The following is a 24,912-nucleotide window of genomic DNA, read 5'->3' on the forward strand; positions in this document are numbered from 1 at the left end:
TCAGGCCTTGCACTGAAGAGCAGGATCTCTGAAGCCATCCTTGTTATTATAGTTGTCTCCAAGGGGATATCCACACAGTATCTTGTGGACATGAGATGATTGCGTTTATAAACTTTCACAAATCTTTGAGCTCTTGGTGATTTTCTTTTTGCCCATGGCAGCTGTCACTTTGCAGGAATAGTGGTCAATTCCAGTGACCAGAGCATGGTTGTAGGGATGATCTGAGGCACCATTGTCAATGTTCCTCATTATCACCGCTTTTTGTCCTGAGTAGTGTCCAGCCAGGACCTGAGCCACCTTCCTGGATTTCATGAACTTACCCATCCTCATACCAGCTACTCAAACCTACAGCAGCAAAGAAATTAACAGCACATTCTTAAAAAACAATCATAGTGACAGGGAATAAATCACATTAGAAATAACCAGAGATATATTTTTTATTTATTCATTTTCTTATTTATGTTCAGTGTATATTTGCTAGTAAAGAATGGTTCAAGAACACAAACCCATAGATAGCTGCAGCTATGGACAATGGATATATTGTGCTCTACATAAATTTGAAAATCTTTCTTGATTCTAAAATTAACATGGAGAATCAAATTCTTCAGTTACTTGAACTCTGTCACTTTGTGCCCAGCCCACAAAAATTCTAAATATATTAAATTGAAGAATTGTTAAATGGGTTGATAATGATATAGAATATGTGTTTGATTAAAATACACTTAATATTATAATATTAAAACACTAAAAGTTGTTGCTATTCAATGAGCATCAGTTGAGGCACCTGGGTGGCTCAGTGGGTTAGGTGACTGCCTTCGGCTCAGGTCATGATCTCAGAGTCCTGGGATCAAGCCCCGCATTGGGTTCCCTCCTTAGCGGGAAGCCTGCTCCTTCCTCTCCCTGTTCTTACTGCTGTTCCCTCTGCTTGTGCTCTCTCTCTCTCTGACAAATAAATAAATCTTTATTAAAAAAATAATGAGCGGAAGGGGCGGAGCAAGATGGCGGAGGAGTAGGAGACCTAGATTTCGTCTGGTCTCAGGAATTCAGCTGAATAGGGATCAAACCATTCTGAACACCTACGAACTCAACAGGAGATTGAAAAGGAGAGTAGCAACAACTCTCTGAACAGAGAAGCGACCACTTACTGGAAGGAAGGACGTGCAGAGAAGTGAATCCGAAGTGATATGCAGGAGGATAGATGGCGGGGGAGGGGGCCTTGGTCGGCCGCTTCTGGCAAGTGCTAGAGCCGCGGAGCACAAAATCGGACCTTTTAGAAGTTGGCTCCGCTGAGGGACGTCGCTGCAGTGGCTAAGCGGGGGGACGGGGGGGGGTGGAATCCTCCCGGGACAGTGTGGTCTCAGGACCCTCAGGGTCACAGAAAGACCAGGGGTGCCTGAGTGCGGCAGAGCTCCCAGGTATCGGAGCGGGGAAGCCGGCTGCAGAGACGGAGCCGAGGCGCTGGCTCTCAGCTCGGGGTTGCCATAAACTGTTATCCGCGGCCCAGTCGGACCACTGTTCCTCCAGCAGGGACCCAACAAGCGGCAGATCCGGGGAGACTCCCCTTTCTCCCCCAGGAGGAGCGGCGTGGGAAGGCACCTCAGGGATCTGCTGGGTTTGGAGACTCCACACGGGGTCGGGTGCCAGAGATACAAATGCTCGGTCACAGGCCGGGTGAGCACGGAGTGTGGCCGGAGACCAGGGAGACGGGAGTGACTGCTTTTCTCTGGAGGCGCACTGAGGAGCGGGGCCCCGAGTTCTCAGCTCCTCCGGGTGGAGATTGGGAGGCCACCATTTTGGTCCTGGTCCTCCAAAGCTGTACCGAGAGCTTGCAGGGAGCGAAAGGTCCTGAGAGCAAACCCGAGCAGCTTGCTTAGACCAGACCGACAAGGGCAGGGCAATTCAGCCTCTGGCAAAGACATTTGGAACCACGGCAACAGGCCCCTCCCCCAGAAGATCAGCACGAACAGCCAGCCAGCCAAGACCAAGTTTACCGATCAAGGAGAACGGGAGAACTCCAGTGCTGGGGGAATACTACACATAGAATTCATGGCTTTTTTTTTTACCATGATTCATTAGTTCATTAAAGTTAATTTTTTTAACTGTTTTATTTTTAATTTTTCTTTTTCCCTTTTTCAACCAACATCTTATCAATCCCTTTTTTAAAAAAAACATTTTTTATTTTTCATTTTTAGAGTCATATTTTATCTTTTATCTCTTCATAGTAGTTACCCTTATTTTTGGTATATATATATATAAGTTGTTCTCTCTTAAAATTTTGAGATACAGTTTCTTCTAACAGATCAAAATATACCCTAAATCACTAGTGTATGGCTTTGTTCTAGTCTCCTGCCTGATCATATTCTCTCCCTTTTTTCTTTTTTTTTTTAAAACTTCTTTCCTTTTTCAAACTACTTACCTTGTCAATTCCTTTTATAAAATCTTTTATAATTTTCATCTTTACAGTCATCTTCCATCCCTTCATTGTATCAACCCTTATTTTGTACATATATGTCTTTCTTCCTTTAAAATTTTAGGAGGCACTTTTTTCTAACAGACCAAAATACACCCAAAATCTAGTGTGTGGCACTGATCTATGCACTAGCCTGATCATATTTGATCACATTCTGCTTTTTTTGTATTGTTCTGTTTTTGTTTTTATCTTTTTTTTCTCTTCCTTTTTTCTTTCCTTCCCTTTCTTTTCCCCTGGTTTCAGGTCTTTTCTGATTTGTATACAGTATATGTGCTGGGGACGTTGTTAACCTGTTAGCGTTTTGTTCTCTCATTCATCTATTCTCCTCTGGACAAAATGACAAGAAGAAAAAAATCATCTCAGCAAAAAGAACAAGAGGTAGTACCGTCAGCCAGGGACCTACTCAATACGGAAATTAGTACGATGTCGGACCTAGAGTTAGGAATCATGACTTTAAAGATACTAGCTGGGCTTGAAAAAAGCGTGGAAGTTATTAGAGAAACCCTTTCTGGAGAAATAAAAGAACTAAAATCTAACCAGGTTGAGGGTACATACCTCAATATCATAAAAGCCATCTACGAAAAACCTGCAGCGAATATCATTCTCAATGGGGAAAAGCTGAGAGCTTTCCCCCTAAGGTCAAGAACACAGCAGGGATGTCCACTATCACCACTGCTATTCAACATAGTACTAGAAGTCCTCACCACAGCAATCAGACAACAAAAAGAATAAAAGGCATCCAAATCGGCAAAGAGGAAGTCAAACTCTCACTCTTTGCAGATGATATGATACTTTCTGTGGAAAACTCAAAAGACTCCACCCCAAAACTGCTAGAGCTCATACAGGAATTCAGCAAAGTGGCAGGATATAAAATCAATGCACAGAAATCAGTGGCATTCCTATACACCAACAACAAGACAGAAGAGAGACAAATCAAGGAGTCGATCCCATTTACAGTTGCACCCAAAACCATAAGATACCTAGGAATCAATTTAACCAAAGAGGCAAAGGATCTGTACTCAGAAAACTATGAAATACTCATGAAAAAAATTGAGGAAGACACAAAGAAATGGAAAAACGTTCCATGCTCATGGATTGGAAGAACCAACATTGTGAAGATGTCAATGCTACCTAGAGCAATCTACACATTCAATGCAATCCCCATCAAAATACCATCTACTTTTTTCAAAGACATGGAACAAATAATCCTAAAATTTGTATGGAACCAGAAGAGACCCCGAATAGCCAGAGGAATGTTGAAAGAGAAAAGCAAAGCTGGCGGCATCACAATTCCAGACTTCCAGCTCTATTACAAAGCTGTCATCATCAAGACAGTATGGTACTGGCACAAAAACAGACACATAGATCAATGGAACAGAATCGAGAGCCCAGAAATGGACCCTCAACTCTATGGTCAACTCATCTTTGACAAAGCAGGAAAGAATGTCCAGTGGAAAAAAGACAGTCTCTTCAACAAATGGTGCTGGGAAAATTGGACAGCCACGTGCGGAAGAATGAAACTGGACCATTTCCTTACACCGCAGCAACTTCTTCCTAGAAACATCGCCAAAGGCAAGGGAAGCAAAGGCAAAAATGAACTATTGGGACTTCATCAAGATAAAAAGCTTTTGCACAGCAAAAGAAACAGTCCACAAAACCAAAAGACAGCCGACAGAATGGGAGAAAATATTTGCAAATGACATATCAGATAAAAGGCTAGTATCCAAAATCTATAAAGAATTTATCAAACTCAACACCCAAAGAACAAATAATCCAAACAAGAAATGGGCAGAAGACATGAACAGACATTTTTCCAAAGAAGACATCCAAGTGGCCAACAGACACATGAAAAATTGCTCAACATCGCTTGGCATCAGAGAAATCCAAATCAAAACCTCAATGAGATACCACCTCACACCAGTCAGAATGGCTAAAATTAACAAGTCAGTAAGCGACAGATGTTGGTGGGGTTGTGGAGAAAGGGGAACTCTCCTACACTGTTGGTGGGAACTCAAGCTGGTGCAACCACTCTGGAAAACAGTATGGAGGTTCCTCAAAAAGTTGAAAATAGAGCTACCATACAATCCAAATACCCGGTACTACTGGGTATTTACCACAAAGATACAAATGTAGGGATCCAAAGGGATACGTGCACCCCGATGTTTATACCAGCAATGTCCACAATAGCCAAACTGTGGAAAGAGCCAAGATGTCCATCGACAGATGAATGGATAAAGGAGATGTGGTATATATACACAATGGAATATTATGCGGCCATCAAAAGGAATGAGATCTTTCTTGCCATTTGCAATGACATGGATGGAACTGGAGGGTGTTATACTGAGTGAAATAAGTCAGTCAGAGAAAGACATGTATCATATGACCTCACTGATATGAGGAAATCTTAATTTCAGGAAACAAAATAAGGCTTGCTGGAGTGGTGATGGGGTGGGAGGGATGGGGTGGCTGGGTGATAGACATTGGGTAGGGTATGTGCTATGGTGAGCGCTGTGAATTGTGCAAGACTGTTGAATCACAGATCTGTACCTCTGAAACAAATAATGCAATATATGTTAAGAAAAAAAAGAAGAAGAAGAAGATACCGGGAGGGGAAGAATGAAGGGGATTAAATCGGAGGGGGAGATAAAACCATGAGAGACGATGGACTCTGAAAAACAAACTGAGGCTTCTAGAGGGGAGGGGGTGGGGCGATGGGTTAGCTTGGTGATGGGTATTAAAGAGGGCACATTCTGCGTGGAGCACTGGGTGTTATGCACAAACAGTGAATCATGGAACACTACATCAAAAACTAATGATGTAATGTATGGTGATTAACATAACAATAAAAAAGAAAGACATTCCAAACTGGAAAAGAAAAACAATAAATGCAAATCAAAACCACAGTGAGATATTACCTCACACATATTGGTATGGGTATTATCAAAAGCCTTGAAATAACAAGTTGGTGAGGATATGGAGCAAAGGGACCTTTTGTGTACTGTTGATAGAAATGTAAATTGGTACAGACCCTATGGAAAGGCTAGAAGTTCTTCTAAAGACTACAAGTAGAACTACCATATGGTGCAGTAATTCTACTTCAAATTTCAGGAAACTGACACATAAGTTGTAATGATATACACACTACGAAGTTCATTGCAGCACTCTTTACAATAGTCAATACAAGGAAACAACCTATGTGTCTATTGTTGGATGGATAAGGAAAATGTGTATATATACAATATTATTCAGGTTTGTATGCGCTCTCCCTCTGTCAAATAAATGAATAAAATTAAATTTAAAAAAATATATTTTTATTTATTTGAGAGAGATAGAGAGCACATGAGTGGGTGGGCAGGGGCAGAGGGAGAAGCTGACTCAGCCTGAGTGGGAGCCCCGTGTGGGGCTTGATCCCAGGACCCTGAGATCATGACCTGAACCGAAGGCAGACGCCCAACTGACTGAGCCATGCAGGTGCCCCAAAAAGTCATTCATTCTTAGTATTTAAATTCTTTTTAGGAAACACTGAGACACACAGAGAAGAAAGTCACCCCCAGTCTTAGCCCCTGGAGATAACCATTATTGGCATTGAGAGCGTAGCCTCCCAGGCTTAAATGGTGTCCTACAGCCTCACCGCCGATAGCTGCCTGTCAGGGCTCCCTCTGGAAGGGTGTGAGCCAACACAAGTTAGTCGGTGTGGGGCTGCCCAAAACAGGAACAACTGAAAGGAGGCATCGCTGTGGGCACCTGTCATAGGCAGCCTGGGACAGTACTAAAGGCTAAAGTATCTAAATTGTATTTCTAGCCTTTTATTCTAGTATTATACACACAGAATTGTGCACATATCAACAGTGTACTGCTCAATGAATTTTCAAATACATCCACATAACCAAGAAACAGAAACTCAGTAGCCTTCCTGAAGACCCCTCCTGCTCCCCTCCAGTGACTTGCCCCCCACCCCCAAGGAGCTCTATCTTGACCTTTTACACCACAAATTAGTTGTGCTGACCTTTTTTTAAGATTTAATTTATTTATTTATAAAAAAAAAAAAGATTTAATTTATTTATTTGAGAGAGCATGAATGGGGAGAGGGGCAGAGGGAGAAGCAGACTCCCCGACATGGGGCTCCATCCCAGGACCCTGGGATCATGACCTGAGCGGAAGGCAGACACTTAACTGACCGAACCACCCAGGTGCCCCTGTGCCTGGCTTTTTTTTTTTTTTTTTAAGATTTTATTTTTAGTAATCCGTACACCCAATGTGGGGCTCAAACTCACAACCCCGAGATCGAGAGTTGCATGCTCCACTGACTGAGCCAGCCAGGCACCCCTTGCCTGATTTTTAACGTTCTCCTTTGTCTCCAGCTTCTTCCGCTCACTCTCGTGGTTGTGAGCTTCATCCGTTGTGCCTTGGAGCTATAGTGTGTTCAGCCTCATTGCTGTGTAGTATTCCTTTGCACGAGTATACAAGTCATCCCTCCTGCCCTCTGTTGGGAGATGTTTGGGTTCTTTCCAGCTTGGGGCTGTTAAGAATACTGCTACTGTGATCATTTTAGTACATATTTTCTTGGTGGGCACACATCCACGTTGCCGTTGGGGATCTAGTCAGGAGTGGAATCGCTAGGTCATGGGTATCCGTGTCTCTAGCTACAGTAGATTCTGCCAAAGAGTTTTCCAAAGTGGTTGTGCCCATTTGCCTCCCCTCTGCCGGTGCATGATTGTCCTGTTTGCACCCACATCGTCATTAGTCCTTCAGAATGGGGTTTTACTGATGATTGGAGAAAAGGTGAGTCATTGCCCTGTGTACCCACCCCCACCGGTGGGATCCAGGGAAGCCAATCCAACTCTCCATCTTGATGTTTCCTGATCCAGTTAGCCTCTCTTCATGTTCTGCCTGCCCCCTGCAGATGTAAACGAGTGTGGAGTAAAACCTCGGCCGTGCCAACACCGGTGTGTGAATACGCACGGGAGCTACAAGTGCTTTTGCCTCGGCGGCCACATGCTCATGCCAGATGCCACATGTGCGAGTCAGTTCCAATGGCCAGGCTGCTCACGCTCATCCTTTGAGACTAGATGTTTGCCATAGACTAGATGTTTGTCATAGACTAGATTTTTTTGTAAAATAAATATAACATGAAATTCACCATTTTCAACCGTACAATTCAGTGGCATTTAGTACACTTACAATGCTGTACAACTGTCACGACTGTCTAATTCTAGAACATCATCATCACCCCAAAAGAAAACCCTGTGCCCATTACCAATCACTCCCCATTCTTCCTCGCCAGCCCCCCCCCCCCCACCTCACCCACTAATCTGCTTTCTGTCTCTCTGGATTTGCCTATTCTGGATAGCTGCTTTTTAAAGAAAGAGGCTAATTGGGGAGAAAAATAAATTCTATCTCTCTATATATGCAGCGCGTATGGGGTTTCTTCATGAAAATAAGCATGTTGTTTTAGGGAGGTGATAACGTTTAAATTCCATCTTGGGACATCAGTTCTTCCCACCAGCTGCCTTTCTCACGCCCCTTGCCCCACGCTCTAAGATTAGTGACTCTCGTTGGAAATACATTCCGATTCACCTTCCCGAAAAAGAAAAGCCGTTCTGTGATAAAGAGAAACCTATGTCCCGTGGGAGGTAAGAGTATACCCACTCATTTATCCAGAGCAAATCAGGTTTAATATTGCAGCTGAAAGGCAAACCCACCCTCCCTGCCTGTCTCCCTTCCTCCCCTCTTCCCCCCTCCCATCTCTCTTTCCTTTGTACCATAGCCCCCACCAAACCTGGAAGCTTATGGCTGCTGCTAGCTTCCTAGGGTTACAGAGTTAGGGACTCCCTAGCCCATCTGGGACTTTGCGACAGTTACACAGTCTTGGCTAGTGCATGGTTTGCTGCTCCCCTGGCTTGTCCTTGTGTTTTCTGTCCTTGGCAAAGGGCCCCAACACCACCAGTCACCTAGATCCTCTGTTGGCAAGAAGGCTTAAGAGATAAAGCAGACACTCGAAATCTTTTTAAAAAATCCTGATTGTTATAAATAAGAGACAAATATGTATATAATATATATGATGTTATATATAACATAATATGTAGTTGAATGAATTCTTATAAGGCGAACACTCATGTAACCACTACCAAGGGGAATTTTACCAGAACCCGCCCCTCCATACCCCATCACGGGAACCACTATCTAGGCTTTTATAGTGATCGCTTAACATTTTTTAAAAGATCTATGCTAATGGATGTTTTGAAACATTCCATGAAAGCCCAATCAGTGCCAAAAAAGGTATGTTTTCCCAAATGGAAGGACAGGATTAGGTAAATGTTGAAGACTAATTTTAAAAGAAGGCAACTAAAGAGAAGAGAGAATAAAGGAGAAATGTTATCATTGGTAGGTGTTTGTTATATTACCTTGATGTCTGTATCTATTACCTTGATGTGTGTACCTTCTTTGTCTATTTCCGTATATGAAAGGGTTGCTCGGGCCTCCCTGTTTAGAGCTCAAAGCATCCGGGGAGCCCTGGACCCCTCTCCTGATTTTATTTCACTTGGTTCCTGGCAGTTTCTTTTGTCCCGCTGGGTGATCGGCATATTATGGATGGCACTGGATAAAGGGAGAGCGTATTCACTGCACTTCCCTGTTGGAGACACCTGTGATCCATATATTGTAGACTTCTGCTAAGGAAATGCATTTTTGTGAGATAAGTTGTGTTTAGCAACAAGTGACAGAAAAATCCACCTAAATTATCTCATTTACCAAAAAAGCTGGAGGCAGGCAGTTCCAGAACAGCTCAGCAAGGACTCACTCTCTGCCATTTTCAGGATACTGATTTTATGCTCATGCTTGTGACCTCATAGTCACAAGATGGCTGCCCCAGCTCCAGACATCACACATACATTTAAGGGAGGCCTGACAAAGGGGAGAGGAGTGATGCCAGTGAATGAATGACTCTTTCGCTCTTGTCCCTTTCATCATGCAGCAGCATCTTTTCCAGAAGCCCCGCTCCCTCCAGCAGATTTATCTTTATATCTCTTTGGCCACAGCTGGGTCCTATGGCCACCCATCGTTGCTGCAAGGGAAGCTGGGATGAAGACAAGTAACTGGTTTTCCAGCCTCAGTGATGGGAGTGGCGAGAGGAAAAGGGGTCCAGGATGGCTTTGGGGTAGCCAGTCAGTCATATTTGCCACGTTTTAATACAGGCATGGAAATGACCAGGTCTCGCGACTTGAGTGGCTCTCGTTGAGGCTGGGTATGTATGGAGAGATCTGTAGAATGGATTTTGTCCCCCTGACGACTCAGATTGACGATCTCCATCAGAGGTTGCATTTCCGCCTAGAGAGGCCGGCCGGGTGACATAAAGGCGTGATGAGAGAATGTACAAGAGGAGAGAGGATGCAGCCTTTGGTAACCAAGGGGTGCCTGCCCGACCTAAAGACAGGCAAATTTAACACACTGGCCCACAGAAGAGACCGTGGCGCCACCAAGACACCACCCTTGCCCAGACCCATTTGGGCCTCAGACAGTGATGCTCATCCTGTAATACATCCCATATATGACACCGAATGTCCTAGAACGCAGAGATCCTTTCTCACTGAGGGCTTTTTATCGGCTCGGGAGGAGAAGGCTAACGCTTGCGTACGTTTTCAGACTCCAGGACGTGTGCCGTGACGAGCTGCCAGTACGCCTGCGAAGACACGGAGGAGGGGCCGCGCTGTCTGTGTCCGTCCTCGGGCTTGCGCCTGGCCCCCAAAGGGAGAGTCTGTATAGGTAGGGCAGCCCGGCTCGCCTCCATTCCTCCTTCCCCCTCTACTGATTTCCTTCTCTGTCATTCAGCACAATCTGCTTGTTGACTAGACTGAAAGTAGAGATTTCTGCCCATTTCTGAGCCGACTGTCCACATAGACTCTAGACACACTTGGGGATGCTAGAAAGAACACTTCTCTGTTACTTTGGGATTGTCTAATGCCCTAGTACACTTCTCTGTTACTTTGGGATTGTCTAATGCCCTAGTGGAAAAAGGATAGGGGTAATTTTATTTTAGTATATTTACCCTGCATGTTTCACTTCAATTACCATAGAAACCTGCTACTCACTGTCATTCAGTGAGTGAAACCCCAAGGGCCATTGGGCTCCATTTTGGGTTCCAGCTAATATTTTCCTACAAAAATGTATTTATGTATTTTTCATTTTTAGATCTAAGACTATTGAGAATAGTATATCATTTTGACGTTGTTTAAGGTAGCAAGTAACCAGCTTCCCATTGTCTTTAAAGGTTGCTCTAAAGTATTCCAAAACATTTCTGCTTGGAGATGATGAGCAAATTAAATCCATGTTGTTGAAGGGGGAGATAGAGCCCTCATTTATAGCTTTGAATTTAATCGAATCAATGGATTAGAACTTTGCCTCTTGCTCTCCCCTGTCTTATTTTGTGTCTTAGTTTTGGGCCCCGCAGAAGCTAACCCTGAGCAAGTAGTTGATTTGGGAGGTGATCCCAGGGAACACTGGTTGAGGAGGAGGTGAGGGAAGGCCCCAGCTCAGGCTGAGTTCAAGGAGCAGGTTAAGCATCTGTGCCCCTCTAGGAGACAGGGGAAGCTGCTTCCAAGTTTTCCTCCTGGGTCAAGGGTGCTGGGGATTTAAGCACCAACTCCTGTTCTTTACTGACTGGGGGAGGGACGCTGCTCTGGAACCTTGACTCCCCGGCACACCCAGCCCAGCCTGGATGAGGGTCACTGCAGGATGCCACAGGTGCAGCCTTAGGCAGGTACGGACACACTGAATGCCAAGGGCGATGGGTGGGGCACCCCACAGGGCGCCCTCAGTGACTGATGCAACACTTTCGGCCTTGGTTCCCTTGTGGATCGGAATTACGTTCAGTAACCAAACTGTATATACTCATCCTTCTGTACTTACATGCAAGTGAGCACATAGCATTAATAAGGGATATCAAACCAAATCAGAATGTTGAACGAGTTGTTGATCTTTTTTATTTAAATAAGCAAATATCTGTGCAATTTAATATTCTTACCCGTTTACTGAAGTAGAAACATTTCTCAGCACTGGACGTTTTTTTATCCCAAATGTTCATACCTTGATAAGCTGCATTTAGAAAGTTCAGCCAAATAGGCCCTAAATCAGTGAAATACTTTTAAAAAAAAAATCCCTGTACAATTAAAATTTTGGCCCTGCTCTTTGAGAGTAATCAGATTTAATTAGATTCACAGGGTTTAGCATTCCTCGGTGAAATAAGATTTATATGACAAGGCTCGTTCTTGACCAAACTGAAGTCAATTTTTACCCAGCTCTGATTTGAAGGGTATCATTTTTATTGAAGGGAAAGATGATCTGCATGAAAGTGGTCCCTGAAAAATTATTTTGGTCAACCCAACACGTATTTAGTATTTTAAGAATGCAAAGAGAACAATAAGAACAGCACCAACTTGCATGTTTAACCACAGGTCCAAATTAACAACATAAAACATGTATTCGATTTATCATTTTAAAGTAAAAGCAAAGCCTGAGTCTGGATATTTGGATCAGCATAGCTGCCAGCCCCTCAGTAACCTGACTCTCAAGGAAAGCAGGGAAGCCTCTTGTCTGCCCAAGTTGCATCACAACATCATTACACTTGACCCACAATCTGTGTTTAAGTGCGGTTGTAGGAAACCATGTCTCTGGTATTTGGGTCAGTATCGTGGGAGCCTTGGGGGAGCTGACCGATGAAATAATTCTTCTGTAGAAGACAACATCGAAAGTCTGTATCCTGTTTGCTTAACATGTAGTTACCTGACTCGGTTTTCAAAAGTTGTATATGCCATACAACACACATCGCCAGAGAAATATTAATTCCATCAACAACAGCATGTCATGTCTTTGTGCCAAGTGCCAGACATCCACTTCCTGCCCCAGGAGAGATGGGGATGTGAGTAGCGACAAGACAGTGAGTTGATGTCTCGAAAATGATATGTACAACGTGACGGAAACACATAAAGGAGGAGCTGTGAGTGTGCTAAGGGCGTCTAGAACACTTCCCCGGGGGGCGTGATGTAGGCAGCAGAATAATCAGAGTTTTCCACCAGAGAAACTGTGTATGTGTGTGTGCACATGTGCATGTGTGTGTGTTTTGGAGGGAGAGCGCTTCTCTTGCTATCACTGACACCTTCTGGTTCTACCTCCCAGACATCGACGAATGTGCCTCCGGTAAAGCTGTCTGTCCTTATAATCGAAGATGTGCGAACACGTTCGGCAGCTACTACTGCAAATGTCATGTTGGTTTCGAACTGAAATATGTCAGGGGCCGATATGACTGCGTAGGTAAGAGTCAGTGGCACATTTTCCTTTTGCCCTCTCCCTGCCAAACCTGTAGGCTTTGTCTACAGGTATTTGGATGTCAATTCAGTCTAGTAGTTGAACAGTCTACTGTACTGACCACTTGGACAATACAGAAGGGGTCACTTTTTTGTTTGTTTGTTTGTTTGTTTCTGACTTTTAGGGAACTCTGGTGAGAGGAATTAGGTGAAGCCGGGTCAGTAAAAGTCTAAAGTAAGGGGCTGTTGGGGATATAGTTCTGCTTTGTGGAAATACCTCAAATATCTAGAGATGATTTTTGTGGATTTGTTGAAAATTCGGTTGGTTTTCTTTTTAACGTTTGATTCCCCGGATACATATCTAAAAATGGGAACAATAAAGCACAAAAGGAAGAATAAAAAGGTCTGTTTGATCTTGATCTCAGTGATCTGTTCATAACAGTGTCCTTCAGGGGAGGCTTTAGAAAAATGTGTGAGGGAGATGAAGGTGCGTGCTCTTTCCTCGTTCGGCCCTGTCATGGTTCAAGGTCCAAATCCCCTAAAATATGCCCTTTCCGGGTCACCGAAGCTACTCTGATAAGATTCTGTGCCTCAGTGTGAAATAAAATATTTTGGTCTTCAGTGAAGGGATTCCAAGACTGAATGAGCAAGTGAAGGGGGGTGTTTGGGAGCCCTGGGACGCACTCACGTTGCCCTTGATGTAACGCAGGACGGGGCCTGCCCTACCGTGAAGGGAGATGCAGGCTCCCTGTAGATGCCTCTTCATGTAAAATGTGGAGCAAACGTGTGTACGACGGGGAACGCTAATGGGTTGGGGCGAAAGTAGGATTTCTCTCAACCCTCCATCCAGAGTATCCCAGGACATGTCCTGCGAAACCATGTTGTGGCAACGGTTGGTTCCAGGGTTTTGAACCACCTCGTGAAGCCTCCACAGCTCTTCACTCAGATCTTTTTAAACGCAAAGGCTGGCCTACACAGGCTCATAAAATCCATGTTTCTTGTGGGCTCGGCCCCCAGGCCCTGCTGCAGACCCATCCGGGAGAAGAAGCCTGTTCGCTGATACCTAGGATGTTCCACTGGACAGGGAGGGATGCACATGGAGAGCTTCCAAGAGAAACACATCTGGTGATTCTAAGTGATTAAGATCAGCATCTGAGCTCCTTTGGTGGCTAAATTAAAAACAATGGACTATTTTGTGTGCGTATGTCTCCCAAAGCGTGGAGAGCGGGTGAGATGGAGAAGAGCTTCTGGCTAATGAACTTCTCACTCGGGTAGGATTCGGCAAACTTTCCTGGTCTCCATCCAGCAGACGAGCTCAGACCAGCCTGACCCTGCTCCTGGCAGCCTTTGAACAAAATGCTGATGAATTCAGATGATGTCAACGGTTCATAGCCCACCTTATCCTTTTTTTTTTTAAGATTTTTATTTATTTCAGAGAGAAAGAGCACAAGCTGGGGAGACAGGCAGAGGAGAGGGAGAAGCAGAGTCCCCACTGAGCAGAAAGCCCGACGTCGGGCTCAATCCCAGGACCCTGAGACCATGACCCGAGCCGAAGGCAGATGCTTCACCCACTGAACCACCCAGGCGCCCCCTTATCTTTTGTTGGTTAGGAGTCCCAAGCCCTTCCACATGTAGAATTTATTTTCTGGTACTGTTATTTAATTCTGAATTAGACAGATGAAAAAGTTAAGAAAAAACCCAAACATCTTACAGATTTCGGTAGTATTGATGAGTAGTCGAGATGCCGTGGGGGCGGTGGGCTGCAGGGAGCCCCCCAGCTCCGCATTTGCTGGTGTCAGGCAAAGGCCGGGCTCTGGGCCAAGGCGTCGGGCGTTTTGAACACCTCTCGCTTCTCAGGCCCCACTCGGTTGGTTTGGCAGTGTTGAGTGGTTGGCCCTGGATTTGCTCAAGTGGTAGTCTTATAGTAAGTAAGGGATAGTCTTTTAGCAAGCCCTGCTGCCACAAAGTTGTTCATGGGAACGTTCACATTTTTAGATATAAACGAATGTGCCGTGAATACCCATACGTGCAGCCTCTACGCCAATTGCCTCAATACCCAAGGATCCTTCAAGTGTAAATGCAAGCAGGGATATAAAGGTAATGGACTTCAGTGTTCCGGTAAGTAGCGTTTGCTCACGGTGTCTTAGCTATTCTCGCTAAAGCGTTCTCTGCATATCTCCTTCCTTCCTCCCTCATTTCTCTCCCTGTGTCTGTCTGTCTGTCTGCATGCACGGGTGATAGTGTGTGCATGCAGTGTTCGAAAGTTTCACTCTGCCTCAGTCTTGTCTTCTCTGCTAATCGGACCACATCTTCATTACTCACTGAAGTTGTGGGCACTAAGCTTAAAGACCAGCAAAGGTTCTGGATATTTCTCTGGTCACAACTTACTTTCAAATACTGAAAATAAGCTTTAAGGACAAATGGCGCTCTGCAGATGTTACCTGTCAGGATGGGGTAGGTTATGGTGGCAGTGACAAGCAATCCTAAAGCGTCAGTGTCTTAGAACCACAAACTTTTTAACCACGTGAATCCAAACTTCCTCCAGAATACACAACCGGAAGAAAGTATGATGAAGCTAACGTCACTTTATCTGTCATCCTCAAACCTAGATTCACATTTTTTTAAAGATTTGATTTATTTATTTGAGAGAGAGAGAGAGCACGAGCAGGGGGAGGGGCAGAGGCAGAGGGAGAAGCCGGCTTCCCGCTAAGCGAGGAGCCCGACGCGGGGCTCCATCCCAGGACCCCGGGATCATGACCAGAGCAGATTTATCTGGCTGCTCTTGTCCCTTTTATTTATTTATTTTTTAAGATTTTATTTATTTATTTGACAGAGAGAGACACAGCAAGAGAGGGAACACAAGCAGGGGGAGTGGGAGAGGGAGAAGCAGGCCTCCCGCTGAGCAGGGAGCCCGATGCGGGGCTCGATCCCAGGACCCCGGAATTGTGATCCCAGCCGAAGGCAGATACTTAATGACTGAGCTACCCAGGCGCCCCTGCTCTTGTCCCTTTTAGCACTGGCTCATCGTGTGCCTGGATTTGTTCACTGCCCCGACCCCACTCTCCTGTGGACCCCTTAGCAGAGTCCCCACGTCTTCCAACACGTATGGCTGCAGGTTGTGCCTTGACCTGTCCTGTGCCCTCAGGCAGCCAGTGCTCCTGACGACACAGCAGAGCAAAAACAGGGTGTCTGCACCATGACAGACATTGAGCAGCGGAGGCGTAAAGGTTCACAGTACCCTGTGGGCTGTGGTTGAGTGCCACTGGACGAGAGTATGTAGGGAAGGAAGAGGAGTCAGGAGATCACATTCTCTGAGGAATGCCAGAAGAACTGGGCAGCATTTCATCCGGAAGAAACAGTGTGGAAAAGTATAAATGGTGCCTGTATATCTTTGAAGGACTGTGAAATAAAAGTGACTTCCGAGGGGCGCCTCGGTGGCTCAGTCGGTTAAGCCTGCCTTCGGCTCAGGTCATGGTCCCAGGGTCCTGGGATAGAGCCCTGTGTTGGGCTCCCTGCTCCGCGGGAAGCCTGCTTCTCCCTCTCCCGCTCCCCCTGCTTGTGTTCCCTCTCTCGCTGTGTCTCTCTCTGTCAAATAAATTAATAAAATCTTAAAAAAAAAAAATGACTTCCCAAAGTGGACTAGGAGCAATGTGGAGACGAGGAGCAAGGTGGAGGCTACATTCTCTCTTACGAATGACGGCCAGGTATCTGAGAGTGGACCCTGGAGCCCTGCCAAGGGGCACGTTCCACCACACAGCCTTCCAGGCCCGGCTCTTTGCTCTTGGCCCTTGGCAGGATTCCTGCCTTGGGCTAGAGGTGGGATTACAGAGCCGCTCAGCCTCCAGCAACTCGATGCTGTGGTGTCTATCCCTCTGTGCACTGTGTGCTCATGATCTCCTTCTGGAACTTTATTCAAAGACAGAGAGAGATTGGCTGACTGTGCAGGGCTGTGCATGGGTGGATCGGGAGGAGGGATGCGTAACGTGGAGAGGCCCCCAGAGAGGAAACTGAGTAAATCATCGTTCTCTGTTGGATGATGGTCAAGGGCTCCTTCATGCCACCAAATGTGAACATGTATATTCCAGCCTCACTTGTCTTGGGCCGTTTGGGGTAATGGTCAACAGCTGAGGCTCAGGACCTAGGAAAGCCTGAATCTAAATCTGAACTCTGCCCTCTCCTGGCTGTGACCTTTAGTAAGTTGTCTTAACCTCTCCAAACTCAATTTCCTCCTGTGCAGCTTGTGACGAGCCAGGCCCCAGTCTCTGGACGCTCCCTAGTTTCAGCAAGGCAGAGTGGACAGTTCCATGCGGATCCTTAGCCCCAGTGCCGCGGGCTCCCTGCCCGTGGCCCTGCGCTTTCTCTAGAGTACTGCTCAGCCCCTTTGCAAGGGCAGCCTTCAACCAGTGGGCACCAGGGGTCTGGATAAATACCCCAGATGGTCGCAGGATGGGGCGGTTCTGAGCTGTGTTCTACATTGGCCCCCAGATGTCCCCAGCAGGACTGAGCCCCTCACCGACGGTGACTTCCTGCCCAGTGAGGCACCATCTTTAGCTTTTTCCCCCTCCCTGTCTTGCTCTCCTGCTTCCCCCACGCCTGCTTCCTGGGATAACCTCCCAAATAAACCCCCTGCACCCAAGCCCTTGGTTCAGGTTCTCCTTGGGGGAACACTCATTAGGACAGGTACCTCGCAAGTGCATTGCGAGATTCGAATTGAGATAATATAGTTAGAGACCTTAGTTCACCTGAGCGCATAGTAGATGCTCAATAAAGTTAGTTATGGTTATTGATATTCGAGCCATTTCAAAGAGCTGTGTGCTAAGGGCCAGCTACTCTTTAATCTGAAAATCTGTGAAGGTAGATGCACAAATGCTGTGCGTACAAAAGAGATGCCTCAGGAAAACACTTGTCTCAGAAAGTGAGCAACTCACCTCTGCATACCCACCCCTGGCCCCAGGCCTAAGAATCAAAGCAAGAACTGCCCAGAGTAAACCTGGAATCATCTTCCTTCCTGATCATTGAACCTCCTTGAAACCACAATGTGTTATTTTTTTTTTAAGATTTTATTTATTTATTTATTTATTTTAGAGAGCATGTGAGCTGGCTGAGGGAGAGGGAGAGAGAGAGACTCTCAAGCAGACTCCCCCGCTAAGCGTGGAGCCCAACGTGGGGCTCAGTCTCCTGACGCTGAGCTCATGACCTGAGCCAAAATCAAGAGTCAGACGCTTAACTGACTGAGCCACCCAGGCACCCCCACAATGTGTTACTCATGTCCAAATGAAGGCAACGTCCCTAAGCATGCAGCACGATAGCTCTTCGGAGCCCACATTTTCTATATTGTCCCGCAGCATTTTGAAATTATAAATCTCACCTCAACACAAACATTTCTTACGTCAAGAAGACTTCTGTTTTTCTTTGACCCTCCAGCTTTAGGCATATTCTTGGGTAAAACAAATTTTTCCTTATTCTTTGAAACCTCAAATTCCTCACAATGTTCTCTTTGATACCTTGAAACCATTCATTTTGTTACTACCCATTCTTATGTCAAGAAGACTTCTGTTTTTCTTTGACCCTCCAGCTTTAGGCATATTCTTGGGTAAAACAAATTTTTCTTTATTCTTTGAAACCTCAAATTCCTCCCAATATTCTGTTTGATACCTTGAAACCATTCATTTTGTTACTACCCATTCTGCAGCTGAATTTTTTCTTTCATCTCTCACCAGAGTGTTTATTTAAAAGAGAAAACTGTCTTTGGGTCGTTCACTGTATTATTTGTCCAGCGCTTTCCATTCTGCTTTGATTCTTTGTAAAATAGATAGCCATGTGTCTGTTGAAAATTGATCTTAACAGGTTCTTAACCACACTGCTTAAAGGACGGCCCCAAATTCATTCTTATGTGCATAGGAAAGTCATGCAAACAAAATTGAGAATCCCATCCAATTAGCATGCAGCATTTTAAAATGTTATATTGTAAAATACATTTGTATGCACATGAATTGCTGTTACATAATATACAGCACTGATATAGCAACTTTTATTATGAGTTCATTGTTTTTGCAAAAGTCCAGAGTCTATGTTGCAATACAGAAGAGGAGTTAGGGGGCGCCTGAATGGCTCAGTCTGTTAAGCGTCTGATTCTTGATTTCATGATCTCAGATTCTCTTCAGATTCTCTCTCTCCCTCTCTTCCTCCCCCGTCCCCAAGGAAAAAAAAGAGGAGTTAGTAGATTATCCTTATGCTCATATGTACCCAGAGGAAGGAGTACCCTAAATGTAGACATGTATGTTTTTTTCCTGGTCTAATATATGTGAGTATTGGTAATACACTGTTAGATAATTTGGTCTTAATTTGACAGTAGCTCTACTCATTCTAAGCAAATCAGAACTTCAATATTATCCAACTTGGGCGGTAAGTCAATTTAGGAATGGAAACGATGTCATTTTGTTACCAGGAGCATGGCTTCTGGAATCACATTACCTTGGCTTGACTATTGGCTCCCTGGCCTGCTACCCGTGGGCTGTAAACAAACTCGATTTAACCTTTAGTGCTTCAGTTTCCACATCTGCAAAATAAAGATAATGGTATCTGGCCCTTAATATTCTTTTGATATTTACATGAAATGATCCCAACAAAATAAATAAATGTCCATATAAAGGGTTTAGTTCCAGCCAAGATTATATTAAATGCTCGATAATCGTGCACTAGTACTAGGAGTGGTAGTGGCAGTGGCTTCTTTACCAGAATTCAACAATTGTTCCCATTAAAAGCAGTTTTCTCGGTCATTAGAAATGTGCTTCTGATTTAATTCCATTTATAGACCACATATTCAAGATCACAGGTGTTGCTACAATGGGCCATTCCAACTTGCTTCTTCGATTATAGTATAAATGTTAGAAGCTTGGAGGTATGGCCTGGAAAAAATATCTTTTTAACTCAGTAAAAGATTTTAAACGTTCTGGTGGTGAATTTTAAAAATAATAGCAAACAGGGGCGCCTGGGTGGCTCAGTTGGTTAAACGTCTGACTCTTGGTTTCGGTTCAGGTCATGAACTCAGGGCTGTGGGATCGAGTCCCTCATTGGGTTCTGTGCTCAGCACGGAGTCCGCCTCAGATTCTCTCTCCCTCTCCCTCCCTCTCTCTAATAAATAAATAAATAAATAAATAAATAAATAAATAAATAAATAAAATACTTTTTAAAATAAACAATAAATAAAATACTTTTAAAAATAAATAAATAAATAAATGCAAATAGGCCAAATATATGTCAGGCACTAATCTTAGTAATTGACATGTATTTGCTCATTTAAACCTCATAAAAACCGTATTCTTGTCCCAACTTTTACAAATGGGCAAACTGAGGCAAAGAGGGGTTAAGTATTGGTTTGAGGACAAATGCCCAGAGAAGGCAAGAGCTAGGAGTCAAAACAAGGGAACTGGGCTCCGGGGATGTGTGCTTAAACACAGGCTAGGTGTGTCCATGACTGTGGCTACTCCTCAGAGATGGAGACCTCTTGTGGGCCCTTTCGCAACAAACAGCCGTGGCTCAGCCTTTCGCCATCCTAGCCCCGCCCTGTTTCCTGGATTCCATGCTACAGTACCTTCCTCACCCATGATTAAGCCTCTCCTCCCAGCACTGTGTGCAAAGTTCGGATGAGAAGAACGTTTCTCCTGCCTGGGTGGCTCAGTTCGTTAAGCAACTGCCTTCGGCTCAGGTCATGATCCTGGAGTCCCAGGATCGAGTCCCGCATCGGGCTCCCTGCTCAGCAGGGAGTCTGCTTCTCCCTCTGACCCTCCTCCCTCTCGTGCTCTCTCTCTCATTCTCTCTCTGTCAAATAAATAAATAAAATCTTAAAATAAAATATTTTTAAAAAAATTATCTTATTAGAGATCATCTGATGAACCAAGCCCAGGTGAATGAAATGTCAGAGTCCTGTTCGTCTTGGGAAAGATGTTCTCACATCATAGTGATCTTCTCTAAAGTTAAGATTTTCAGGTAGGTAGAAGTTTTTGACAAAGTGGATATTTGGAGAACTCTCAAATCTCTCCCAAGAGAAATTGTCAACTTCATTTACAGGAGACTGGCCCGTGAGTCTGAAAACTCTGGAATTCCCCATTTTTAGGTCCGCAATCCCCAAAGGTGCCAATGACCCTCCTACTGTAACTACTCCCACGTGTTTATATTCTCACAAAGATGATGCATTAATCAAGAAATGTTTAAGAGGAACAATCACCCGTTAAGTTTGACACAGCAATATCTAGATAAAGCCACATCTATCCATTCATAGTCATGTACATGCCTAGCTTTTATCCCTTGCCCCAGCTCTTTTTACATACTAAAGCAGTGGAATTGTTGACACCACAGAGGTTGTGATGGTTTGATTTTTTTTTTCAATTGGAAAAAATCGAAACTTCAAAGCAGAAACTGAAAGCAGATGTTTAGGTTTGCCTGATGTGGGTTGAAACTCTCTTCCCATTATTTAGTAAAGGTCCTTAGTTTTAGGTTACTGATTGCATGAAGGAAATTTCCAGAGAATGGGTGTTTCCTGTTAATTTTTCATGTGAGGTCTTGGGAAAAGACTCAGGGAACCGTCAACAAAATTACACAGTGGGACCTCCAGAGGAAGGTCCATATGATCAGCACCTTACAATCAAAACTTAACATGCAGCCTCTTGCAAAGAAGCTAAAACAGGCCATCGGAAGGTCAGGAAAATGAGTAATGATGCATTACTTGTATTACTAGTAGTTGGTTTCCAACCCATAACTACAGACTGTCACACTGATAAACAGCTAGAACATTTTGTTGAAAAAGGAAATGCAGTTCTTGCTATAATAGCTTTAGATTGATTTCAAAGTAAAAGCAATGTGTTAATTAAGAGCATTTATATTTTCAAAGCATTGTTCCTTCTTCTTTTGATTATCCCAAATATTGGAGACTTCTTCTCGTTTATTTTTCTACCACTTTGGTACAGACTGAATCGGCCAAATGATGGAGAAGGAACTGAGTGGGAGAAGAGATTAGAAGATTGCCAAGAAAAATATTCTAATAAAATTCCAATCCGGTTTATTTTTCTAGCATTGTTTATAGGCACTGAACTTAATGTCTACTCCCTTATTTCATTTTCCTGTAAACTATGTCCAAGTAGTAGAATTGAGTGAATTGGTTCAGGTGTTATTAGACCATTTCTTGCCTAGTCTTAGACTGGCACATGCGTAGATATTTTATAAAAAGACAATATATCTGATTTTAAAGATCAGTCTGTTCAATTCTTTGAAAATTACCTTTTACGGGCACCTGGGTGGCTCTGTTGGTTAAGTGTCTGCCTTCAGCTCAGGTCATGATCCCAGGGTCCTGGGATCAAGCCCCACATGGGGCTCCTTGCTCAGCGGGTAGCTTGCTTCCTCCTCTGCCTGCCACTCCCCCCTGCTTGTGCTCTCTCCCTCTGTCAAAGAAATAAATAAATAAAATCTTTTAAAAAAATAAAATAAAAATTACTTTTTAAAAAAAATATTTCATTCATTTATTTACTTGAGAGAGAGAATGAGATAGAGCATGAGAGGGGGGAGGGTGGGAGGGAGAAGCAGACTCCCCGCCGAGCAGGGAGCCCGATGTGGGACTCGATCCCGGGACTCCAGGATCATGACCTGAGCCGAAGGCAGTCGCTTAACCAACTGAGCCACCCAGGCGCCCAAAAATTACTTTTTTTTTTATATCAGTTGGATATTCTTAATTATCATGAGTAGATCCCTGGAAAAAGGGCATGTATCTTTGGACTCTAGATCTCAAGGAATTTGAACCAGTCTGTAGAAAAGTAACCCTTAACCCTAAAGCAGGAATAAACCTGCCATGGAAATAGGACTGGAAAAGGAGTCGTTCATCTTCTTACCCTCAAATTCTAACCTTGCCCCTCGTCGCTGAGTGACTTTAGGCAAGTGACTCAACATTACCCAGTTGTCTCATCTACAAAACAAAGGTGTTAGGCTAAAGGACCATTCTTCTACCTCTTGCGTTCTTCCACACAAACATATTCTGCCCCCCGCCCCCTGCCCCGGGACATTGGTCCATGCGGGGTAAGAGGAATCAACCCGGAAGTGTGTTATTTTATTTTATATATATATATATCTATATATAGATATATAGATATATATATATACACACACACATATATATATATTTTATTAGAAGATTTTATTTATTTATTTGAGAGTGAGAGAACATGAGCAGGTGAGAGGGGCCGAGGGAGAGGGAGAAGCCGACTCCCCGCTGAGCAGAGGGCCCGACGCGGGGCTCAATCCCAGGACCCGGGGTTCATGACCTAAGCCGAAGGCAGATGCTTAACCGACTGAGTCACCCAGGCGCCCTATTTTATATTTTTTAGAACTGCATTTCTAAAAGCAATTTAATTTAGCGGTGAGAAATAAAAAATGAGTATAAGATAGTAAATACAGAAGCCTCTCTAAATATTCAATAAGTAAAATCATTTGGTTTTAGATAGTCGATTGAGGCGAAGAGATTCAAAGGGGAGAGAGAACAGGGAAGAAAAATTGGGTCTGTATAGATTGAACCATAAATCACCATTTTTGTAGGTTCTAAGTGACCCATTATTGGCAATTTATATGGTTCAACCTATCGCTATGGTTGTAATCTTAGAACGTCAAACTTGGACAAATCGGTAGGTTGCCCGGACAGCACCAGCTTTGAAGAACACCAGTATGAATGCAGAAAGAGTAGAGGACCCTGGAAAATCCATCACTATGGGATCTGTAGCCCACCTTGGGAGGAGCAGCTATTTATTTCATTGTAGTAATTTCTGAAGCAAAACAAAAGTGTTTCCTCTAACGAAAGGTAGCTAAGATACTACCATAACATTGGAACTGCTTTAAATGGATGCAAATACAGTTTTTCCTAAAATATCAAGTGGTAGTGGGGCGTTTGGCTGGCTCAGTTGGTAAAACATGCGGCTCTTGATCTCAGGGTCGTGAGTTCAAGCCCCACGTTGGGTGTGGAGCCTGCTTCAGAAACAATTAAAATATCGGGTGGTAGAGCCTCATGTGGGTTGATTCTGGAAGCATTTGTTTACTGCACTTTAAATGCTCCATTTTTCACAAGTGACCTAATTAATGGCCAATGGGAAACATCCCACCTTTATTGTTTATTTTAGTTATCCCTGAAAATTCTGTGAAGGAAGTCCTCAGAGCACGTGGTGTCATCAAAGACAGAATCAAGAAGTTGCTGGCTCACAAAAACATGAAAAAGAAGGTAAAAATTAAAAATGTCATCACAGAACCTTCTGGAACTCCTGCCCCTAAGGTTAACTTGTGGCCCCTCAACTCTGAAGAGACTGTTTCCAGAGCTAGGAACTCTAATGGAGGAAAAAAACAGAATGAAGAGAGAAAGAAAGAGGGCCTTGAGGAAGAGAAAAAAAATGAGAAAGCCCTGAAAAACCACGTGGAGCGGGAGCAAAGCCTTTGAGGAGATGTGTTCTGTGAGTAACACTTCTGTTAGTTTACACATTTTATGAAAAATGAATTGTGACTTCTCCTGGCAAGTGAAAGAAGACAGCTTCGTGCCTGAAGCAAAATTAGGTTCGGTGCTGATCCTTAAGAAGCAGGGCTGTCTGTAAGGTGTGGAAATCAACATCTTCTGCAGATCCCAAATCAAATTTGCTGCTGTGGGAAACAAGGAGGATAAGTCCTTTCCCCTTCCCCCCGGGGGGCTGTTCCTGTTTGATGCAGACCCTCTTTCTGCTCCCCACCAAGCACACTTGCTTGCCCTACAAGTTGTCTGGCTGTCTGGCTGTCCACGCAGCGCACCCCCAAACCAGAGAGCCCCCGGATCCAGGTGGATCTGCCAGCCGCTGCGTATTTACTTCCTAAAGGCACTTTTGACAGGCCCACTCATTGCAAGGGGGATTTCATAGTTCTGTGGCTACAATTTAAAAAGCCCAAATGACAGTTGTAGGGAGGAACATTCTATAGAAGAGCTTAAGTTTTCTCCATGTACTGGAGGTTATATGCCCTTCTCACTGGTCGCTCTGTGGAACCCCACCATAAGTCTCAGCCCCTCCCGGGCGGTTTCCTTATTAATCCCCCCACATCCCCACGCTGAGACTTCGTATTTCCTTTTTGCTAGGCATTTGTTGCTGCCTC

The 24,912-nt window shown here is 44.3% G+C and overlaps 1 protein-coding gene and 1 pseudogene across 1 annotated transcript in view; one reads left to right on the forward strand and one right to left on the reverse strand.

Moving 5' to 3' along the window:
- Nucleotides 1-324, reverse strand: LOC148162050 (large ribosomal subunit protein eL27 pseudogene; annotated as a pseudogene).
- A 6,856-nt stretch (nucleotides 325-7,180) lies between these two features.
- Nucleotides 7,181-24,912, forward strand: part of LOC148162051 (epidermal growth factor-like protein 6) — a 29,715-nt gene continuing 11,983 nt past the window's right edge. Inside the window, 6 exon segments of the mRNA XM_088020364.1 lie at nucleotides 7,181-7,252; nucleotides 7,343-7,493; nucleotides 10,112-10,231; nucleotides 12,641-12,775; nucleotides 14,764-14,886; nucleotides 23,925-24,248. Of these exon segments, the coding sequence (XP_087876490.1) occupies nucleotides 7,181-7,252; nucleotides 7,343-7,493; nucleotides 10,112-10,231; nucleotides 12,641-12,775; nucleotides 14,764-14,886; nucleotides 23,925-24,248 (925 nt within the window).

This window comes from Eumetopias jubatus, unplaced genomic scaffold, assembly GCF_037043125.1.
Source record: "Eumetopias jubatus isolate StellerSeaLion01/CBP00866 unplaced genomic scaffold, mEumJub1_p1.0 scaffold_23, whole genome shotgun sequence".
Taxonomy (NCBI): domain Eukaryota; kingdom Metazoa; phylum Chordata; class Mammalia; order Carnivora; family Otariidae; genus Eumetopias; species Eumetopias jubatus.